General features: G+C 45.2%; 1 protein-coding gene and 1 pseudogene across 1 annotated transcript in view; both read right to left on the bottom strand.

Moving 5' to 3' along the window:
• Positions 1-4,177, bottom strand: part of Lmo2 (LIM domain only 2) — a 22,593-nt gene extending 18,416 nt beyond the window's left edge. Inside the window, exons 1-2 of the mRNA XM_023710584.1 lie at positions 4,115-4,177; positions 3,927-4,020 (exon numbers count right to left, since the gene is read on the bottom strand). Of these exons, the coding sequence (XP_023566352.1) occupies positions 3,927-4,020; positions 4,115-4,177 (157 nt within the window). The remainder of the gene's footprint in view (positions 1-3,926; positions 4,021-4,114) is intronic.
• A 1,851-nt stretch (positions 4,178-6,028) lies between these two features.
• Positions 6,029-8,441, bottom strand: LOC101574991 (annotated as a pseudogene).
• Between the last annotated feature and the right edge of the window lie 782 nt (positions 8,442-9,223).

Below are 9,223 nucleotides of genomic sequence, written 5' to 3'. Positions count from 1 at the left end.
AAGAAAGAAAGAAAGAAAGAAAGAAAGAAAGAAAGAAAGAAGAAAGAAAGAAAGAAGAAAGAAAGAAAGAAAGAAAGAAAGAAAGAAAGAAAGAAGAAAGAAGCCCTGACTTGTTCTGATTCTAGATATTTTAACATCTAGGATGTCCCCAGCCTGTGGCTGACCCTGAGTCCCCTCAATCCATGTCAGCTGAATGATGACTATACAAATGGCAGCACTGTTCCCCAGTCCACAGCACACCTAAGCACTGCTGTCTGGGTAAATAAAAGTGGAGAAGAGCTTTAAGCTCACTTATCTTTCTTCAACATCACTCCTAGAATAAGAATACCTGCTCAGATACCATTCCCACTCAGACCGAGAGTTTGGATTTTTAAAGAGACCAGGTGCCTGGCTCCCAGTGATCCCAAGATATTAGTAGAGCCATCCAGCAAGTATTGTGTGCCCTGACACATGACCCTCCATAGCCCCCGCAAAGAGCAGGTGAAAGGTATAGTGAGTGAAGCATGCTGGCAGCAGCACAGGCTTGGAACGAGATGGGCTTCCATGGGAGCCTCAGCTCCTTCATTTGGTTTTAGGCAAATTATGTAACAGCTCTGCACCTCCGTTTCATCATGTGCAAAGTAGGGGTGATAATACCTTCATTGCAGGGTTGAAGGCATAAAATGAGATCATGCGTGCCGAACACTTAGCACAGCGGCCAACACGGAGGAAGCGCTCACTGGTGGTAGCTATTATTAGAATTAATTAAGCAAAGAGAACATCAGAGGGGGAGAATCAATCAGAGCAGGCTCTTGGCTGGAGAGAGATGAATAACAAAATCTTCCCCAGCTTGGCCCGAGCAGGATGGGGTTGGCATCTTTGCATGGGGGTGTTCTTGCCTTCCCTTCCTGCTAAGGTGACCCTCAGGGAACAGGTGCTTAGACGGACCGAGGCCTAGTCTAGTGTCAGGTCCTAGAAGCCAACATAAAGAGGTGGTGCCAGGAGGAACCTGCCTGGCCGTTTCAGAGCCCTGAGATGCTGCAGCCCAGACCAGCCTCCCATTGGAGGAAGGGGGAGGCTAGGGCCAGGCTGCTGCCGGAGAAGCTGAGTCTTGTGGCACCTGTGACTTACTGAGGCCACTGGGCCTGGCAGGGGAAAGTGATTCTAATCTTTTTACTTTTTTAATGACACCTGCGCCACGATATGCCTCCATGCCTTCCTGAGTGACAAACCTCAGCAAGAAGATGCAGCGAAGAGGCCTCGTGGATGGTACTCGCAGCAAGTGCTGTGGCTGAGGACAGTATTCTTCAGCAAAAGCCAGGGAAGGAGCTGTTGGTGTCCTCCTGCCACTTTTCTCTGCTTCCCCTCAGCCATCCCTCATGCACCTCACTGCTAAGCTAACCCCTGCAGAATCCTACTTCTTTTCACCACTCCAACCCTGCTGCAGAAAGCGTGATGTCTCCCTAATACCTGTGACCTTCTGCAAGTTGCTTAACCTCTTGAGGCCTTGATTTTCTCTCATGTTTTTTAAGAGGGAAGAGGTAGACCGGAAGGTTAGAACTAAGCGCCGTGTATGAGTCTGTCATTCTAGCAGAGCAAGATCAAATTTCTCACGTGGCCATTCAGGTGCCCATACCCTGCCCACTGCACAGATCCAAAGTCCTAGTCCAGAAGCCTAGACCGCGACCCTCTCAGACAGCCTGCCTTGGCTCCCAGCCCCAGCTCGACTCTTGCCATTGCACATTTCTACCCATCTGAGGTGTCTGCTTTGTTCATGCTTTGGAGCCTTGGTGCTAAGACAGGAAAACGATTGTGCAGAGAGGCTTTGACATCAATAAACCTGATTTTGAGTCTCTGCTTCACAACTTACTATCTGGGCAATCTGAGGCAAATCTCTGAGCTTCAGTGTGTGCCGTGATAACGTAAAGGGCATGATAAACACGGGCTAGGAGGAGTAATTGAGATAGTGTAGCACGGGGCACAGCACAGGGCCTGGCGCAGAGTAAGCACTCTGTAAATGGCAATGATGAGAGCAATTAGCTCAAGGGCCTCCCCAGCTCCCCGCACCCCAGTCTGTCTCTTGAACTGAAGACTCTAAATAGCATATCCATGTTGTCAGTTGTCTAATTGCTAGGCTCACACTGACAGAAGGAGCTGCTGGGCTTTACACTGGCCAGGAAGGTGTCTTTCTCCAGAATCAGCCTCAGAGATGGCTCACCACCGCTAGTCACGGACCTCTTAGCTAAAACCATGAAACTCCAAGGAAACAACATAGTGAGGCACTTTATAACATGAGATATAGCAAGGATTTCTTGGATATAATAATAAAAGCACAGGCAACAGAATTAAAAAATAGATAAATTACATCAATATCAAATTAAAACCTTATGAGCATCAAAGAACACTTCCAACAGAAAAGCAACTCATGGAATGGGATTATATGTTTACAAATGTTCTACCTCATAGGAGATTGTCTCAGTTACTCTTCTCTCATTGCTGGGACAAAATACCTGACCCCCAAACTTAAGGAAGGAAAGGTATATTTAGCTCACAGTTGGTGGAGGTTTCAGTCCATACTCAGCTGGCTCCAATAGCAGAGGGCAGCAGTTCATGGCGGTAGCAAAACAGAGGAGTAGCAGCCAACAATAGCTGCAGAGGGCAAGTCTGTCTCCCTTAGGTTACATTCAGGTTATCCGCCCCAGGCTGGGTACAGCTCTCACACCCATAATCCCAGCACTGGATCAGGAATTAATCACAAACCCTAGAAGTCTGCCTGATAACTACATGAGGCTTTGGGGGGACAACTAGACACAAATCATAACAGAGATAAAAACCCAGAACATAGAAGGAACTCCTACAACTCAATAACAACAACAACAACAAAACACAACCCAATTAAAATATGGGCTAAGATAATGATGTTTGGACAATTAAAATTAGATGCTGAAAAAAATTATGTGCCAGGGTTATTTTTAAAATAATTTTATGTATGGTTTAAAGAATTAAATGTTTTCATAGAGTAATATTTGCCTTGTTTCTAATTTTTTAAGACAAGTAAGTGTGTTTGCATGGATACACATTGGATTCATTTTGTGCTAAGGGACAGTTACACAGCTTAAATAAACTTTACTCACACAGACAATCAATCCATCAATAAATAAGTAAATCACAAAGAACTTGAACAGACCATTCTCCAAAGGAGATATCTGAATGGCTAATAGACACATAAAGAGATCTTCAATATTATTAACATTAGAGAAATGTATATTAAGACTACAATTAGATACCACTTTCCAGCCTTTGGAATGACCATAGTAAACGGGTGAGGGAAGGGTCGCTTAGTGGTCTTGTTTGTGCCTAGCAAGGGCAAGGCTCTGAGTCCAATCCTCAGCTGCCAACAAAACAGAGCAACAGAAAAGAACACGTGTTGGAGCCAGGGATGCAGCACAGTGGCACAGAGCCTGCCTGGCAAGCACAAGGTCCTGAGTTCGATTCCCCATACCAAAATAAACAAGTAAACAAAAAGATAAAAAACAAAAACAAGCGTTGGTGAAGTTGGTGTAGGTAATGTGGCATAGTCATCGTGAAAACAGTGGGCAGTTTCTCAAAGACTTCAAAATCAAGTCACTAAAACAATTCCTTTTCATGTTTTCATGATCTTTTTTTATTTAGCATGTAGTCCATGCAGACAAGTGGCATAAAATTCATAAAAATACCATACTCCTGTGCAGTCTCCCTGTAACAGCACTGGCTTAGTTCAGTGGCACTCTCTCCGCTAGGTGTTTGGAGAGGCTTGGCTTTCTGTGGAACCACTGCCCCAGCTTGGCTTTTCTTATATATCATAGCAACAACTATTTCCATCACTACCTTTACTGTCTTCACACTAAAACAAAAATATTTTTAAATCTTAAAAATATGCAAAGTACTGAGCTTTAATACTGCTTTACCCAGAATGCACTGCGACTCCATGTCTGTAATCAGCAGCAGGGAAGAGCCCATAGCCTCTGCCCGACTGACTCCCAGGAACAGAAGCATCATTTGCTGAGGGGGGCGGGGGGGGGGCTGACATGAAGCAATACTGTTACAAAAGGATGCTTCTGAAAAACTAATTTAGGCTACTTTTAATGTTTCCCACATAGGACATGACTGTGACAGTATCTGAATGGTTCTTGATGTACAGAATTTCCAATCGTTCCATGTGAACTTGCTTGTTACAGGGTGCAAAGATAGAGAGTAACTTTAGAAGTCTGAATGACTGAAACATAATTGCTGGATGTACACAATTCGGGTAGGGACCACTGCTGACAGCCCAAGAGTCCTCCTTTGTTCCCACCCCGTGGGGCTCTTTCTCCACAGTCTCAAATGCTCTCTCCTCATTTTTCCAAGTTGTGACATCATTGCTCAGATGTAGTCCCTAACTCACACATCCCCAGCTACATCCCTGTTTTCCAAGACATGCAAAACCCTAAGAAATAAAGTTGTCAAGCATTGAGCAAAAGAGACCAAGCATAAGTCCCCAGTTACCTATGCTGACCCCCAGCAAGGAGGCCACCGGGACTCTAGGACCAGGCAGGGACACTCATTTCTTGGCTTCTGTGCTATCTGTGGCCACCTGCTGCCGGCCAGCTAGTGCCCCTAAACCAGGTTGTCCCCAGGTGCTGTGGCTTACACAGAGCAGCTCTTCTGTGGTTCCCATGAGGAGCCCAGAGACAATCCCCAAGGAGCCAAGTGCCAAGGTCAAGCCACAGGGAGGGGAAGCTGCCTGTGGGTAATAAACAAAACATGGGGATTAAATGCATACTCAGCCATGGTCAAGGTTTGCTTAGAATAAAAGCTCCCAAAAAACCATTTCTCAAAATGAGGATGATTCAGTGTCTTGAACAATCTCATTTCACACAAATTAGCTTCTAAGAAATAAAAGTTTATACAAGGAATTCAAAGCACACTTGAAGATTTTTTAAAAAATAAAAAGTAGAGTCTCATTGCTATCTGTTTATTAATAAAATTTTGAAAAAAAATAAAAAATAAAGTTAAATACATACTTACCATGTTAAAAAAAATAAAAATAAAAATAAAAAGTAGGAAGAATGACGAGAAAGACTAAATGCATTCAATCCTCACATTACAATGATGATTTTTAGAAGCAAAAATTATAGGACTTAAAGCTTGAAAGCAAAACAGAAAAACTACTCATTCATCATTATTTACTTTTTTGACAGAAAGTTAGTCATATTTTATTTTGTCTTAATAATAAAAGAAAAAATACCAGATACTACAGTCCACTGCACATTATATATCCTTAAATATACATTAGCTTCTATATAGACACATTTGGGGTTCTTCAAAATAATCTCTCTTTAACCTACAATTAAATATGAAAAATTTTTAAACTGGTCTAAAGGTATTAAAATATAAACATTTGAATAATACTAAAAATGAGGAGAATACTCAGTTACCTTTTGGGTTTTTTTGGTGGAACCGGGGATTGAACTCAGGCCCTTGCACTTGCCAGGCAAGCCCTTATTCTACTGAGCCATCTCCCCTGCCCATCATTTTTTTTAAAACCAAGAACAAGTACTTGATATGCAACCTGATGAGAAAACATTTACCTGACAAAAACTAGGTCTGGGAGAGACAATAATGCCAGGGGTTGGATATTAAAGGAATTTGGTCCTCGCCACTGGATCTAAGAGCCTCGGAAAATAATAGCCAGGAAACGCTTCAATCACAAGAGCAAGAGAACAAAAAAAACCAGAGGGAGACACCACACAACAACAACCACACCCGCCTGCCCGTGCACCACAGTGCTGGTGCTGAGTGGGTGGGTAACCACGCCCAAGGAACCACAGGCCAACCAGATTCAGGAGCAGGAAGTGGGGGGCAAAGCAAGGGGCACCAGTGTAACATGAAGCCCAATCAGCCCAGCACCTTTTAGGATGGACATTCTCCCACCATCTCTGTCAATTGCCCAGCACACAGTTTTACACAAGTCACTTTGCTTGCTTCAGCACACATACGTAAGTCAAATGTAGGCATATACTTCTTTGCATAGCAAGTTTCCAGGAGTGCCCTGAAACAGTAACCTATCAGTAAGCACACAAGTCATTGTTACAACCAGAATAATGCTCAAACTCATCAAATGTCCTCCAATTTTATTGCTGCCTATACAAATGTTGGGATTTGAATTAAAAACAAAACATGACTCATTAGCAAAACATTAAGACCATGGTTGATGCAAACCGTCTGTCAGCAGCAATTCACATTGTCATCACTCATATAACTTCTAGGACCTTGTAAACACTGTTCTGGAATACAGTAGGGAAGTGAGGCTTGGACTCCTTCACCAAGAGGTTACACAGGGGTGTCTTTCCAGCGTTGGTGGGATCTTCCACATCCCAAATTTCAGGAATACTGCAGCCAGGCTTGGATCTTCTTATACACCATGACTCTTCTAGAATGAAATAATTCACCTTCAGCTTGATTAATGCTTGCTTCACTTCTTCAGCTGCTTTTCGGCTGTACATTGAGTACACTGTCTTTGTTCTGGCTCTCAAGCCTGCGTCTTCGTAGTGTGGGTGGTTCACCACGGGCCGCAGAGCGGACAGCTTCACACTGGCCATGGTGGGCATCGCCCCCGCGAACACTGCCTCTGGTTTGGTATTATATTTGATCCACTCTATCAGTTCTTCTTGTGGCAAATTACTGAACTCCCCCACAATATTCCACTGTGTTTGGAGATTCGCTGACCCTTGAATTGACATTGCTGCTAACACGGCAAGCACAACAGCCCCAGGATGCACTCTGCAAAAGAGCCATCCGAACAGCTGTCGAGAGCAGATCAGGGAAGCCATAACACACATGTGCGGTGTCAGGAAGAGTTTCAGTCTCATGATCAAAATGCCAAGGGCTGTATATGCCAGCAGCTGCAAGGCATGGTAAACCAGCTCTCCGTGATCAAACTGGCACTTTCTGATCTGTGTCTTCTGCTTAATAAAGGCATTCCACATGTCACTAATAACCTTTCTGACAATTGCAATAAATACTATAAGAACAACAGGAAGCAACAGTGTCTTTGTGTACCTCAGGGGGGTCTCCTTTTCCATAAAGTCAAACTCTGCGGCGCAGGTATACAGTAAAGTATCAAAATCCTTGTAATTAAAAAATTTTGATGTTAATAAGTTGCCGATATGAGCATCATCGGCAATGCCAAAAACTCTGGAGGTCAAAGATTTGAGTGCAACAGTTCCAAATAACCAAAAGCACCCTTGGATAACCCATAAACTAAGTTCAGATACATTTACTTTCAGAAAATGTGGTTTCATTGCCAGCACACCCCAAATAGTCACCAAAGAGGAAGCATAATAAGACGTTAGCAGCATTGAGTTCCCAAACATCAGGAAAAAACACAGTGTGAGAGAAATCATGTGTATATAAATGATCTGTCGTAATTTACAGACATCGATGTACCCCGCAACGTACACCGCAAACAAGGAGGCAACCTGGGTAAGCAGTACAAACTGCGCAAACTGCCACGGAAGCATAAAGAAGACGTTGGAAATGCAGAGCGCAATTAGGCTTTCTCTGTGAAGTTTTGTAGCCCGGAGAATATGAGTCACCAGCAACATCTGAAGCACAAGGAATGGGTACGAGAAGCTTTCCCGGAGAGGTGGTGTCCACATCACACGGGTGCACTCTCCGTGATTGAAAAAGAAGCAGGACACTGTCACGAGGCCTCCCAGCCGGCTGCCACTTAAATAGGTACCATAGATGAAGAATAATGCCATCATCAGTCCATTTAAAATAAAAATTACAGCAACGTAAAAGCAAGCAGGATCCCCCAGTCCTTCACAGCTTTCTATGGGACTCAGCCCTTCCCCTCTGGTAACCGTCCAACAGATCTTGGTCTGAACACCAACTACGTCCATTGTTTTGATATAAATCCTGTACCAGTTGGCCAAAATTACCTCAGGGTACAGATTGAACCTTTTCAGTGTGTTAATGACTAGGGGGTATTCGGTCAGGTTATCATTCATAATCATCCACACTCCATGCAGGAATGAGGGTGCTTTCACAATGGTCTTGAAGTAAGAATAATACAGTCCCATTTCAGTGCGAAAAGCCATCTCCCTTTCCAGTGTAGAGAGGTGAGAAAAATGCCGGTCATTTTCAAAGAGGCGTGTTATATGGCTCCAGTGTAACAGGGCCGCAAAGGCAGCCAGCAGCGGCGTGGCCCAGCGCCCCCCGCGCCCGGCCCTCCGAGGCAGGCCCAGCGCCCCGCACAGCGCGGCCAGGCGCCCCCCCAGGCCGACCTCGGCGGGCTCGGCGAGGGGCCCCCCGCAGGTGCCGAACTCTGGGGAAGAGGACGCGTGCTTGGGGCCCAGCTCCCCGCCGTCCTGCGGCTCGCTCGGCGGCGGTGGCTTGGCGCTCGCATCCCGGTGCCTGCTCCGCGCCGGCGGGACCATCCTGGCAACGTCGCGCCCGCTGGCTGCGCGCGCCCAGACCGCGGCTAAGGGGCCGGACCGCCGCTAAGGGGCCGGACTAAAACAATTTAAAGAACTAAAGTTACCATATAATCCATCAATCCCACAGGTGGCTATATGCCCAAAATAATGAAAAATGGGGACTTGAGCAGATTACTTGTCACTTTTGTCCTCAGCAGTAGCCATACGGTGGAAGCAAGGAAGGATGCACTGAGAGGTGAATGGGTTAAAAAGCCTAAGCACTTGAGGAGATATTTATTGTCCCTTAAAGGGGAAGGAAGTTCTGGGCAAACTTTGATGACATTAAGCTGAGTAGAACACACCAGTCATAAAAGGACAAAAACTGTGTGATCACTTTTTTCCTTTTTCTTTCTTTCTTTTTTTTTGGGGGGGGGGCGGTTGTGAAGGATGAACCCAGGGCCTCCCAACACTAGACAAGCATGCTCCCACTGAGCTACACACCTGGCCCATTTTCTTTTCTTTTCTCTTTTGAGACAATGTCTCACTAAATGGGCCAGGCTCACCCCATACGTTCAATCCCCCTGCTTCAGCCTCCCTCTTGGCTGGGATCCAGATGTGCACCACCGTATCCACCAGGATTCCACTTTCTCAAGCACCTGGAACAGTGAACTGCGCATGCATGCACAGAGGATAGAATGGTGACAGACAGGGGCTGGGGCAGAGGGGAAGGGCTCAGCAGGTGCAGGGTTTCAGTTGGAGAAGATAAGAAGAAAGTTCTGGAGGTGGACAGTGTTGATGTTTGC

Source organism: Octodon degus, unplaced genomic scaffold (genome assembly GCF_000260255.1).
Source record: "Octodon degus isolate 3935 unplaced genomic scaffold, OctDeg1.0 scaffold00018, whole genome shotgun sequence".
NCBI lineage: Eukaryota > Metazoa > Chordata > Mammalia > Rodentia > Octodontidae > Octodon > Octodon degus.
Note: the sequence above shows the minus strand (reverse complement) of the source record. Positions and strands in the feature narration are given on the sequence as shown.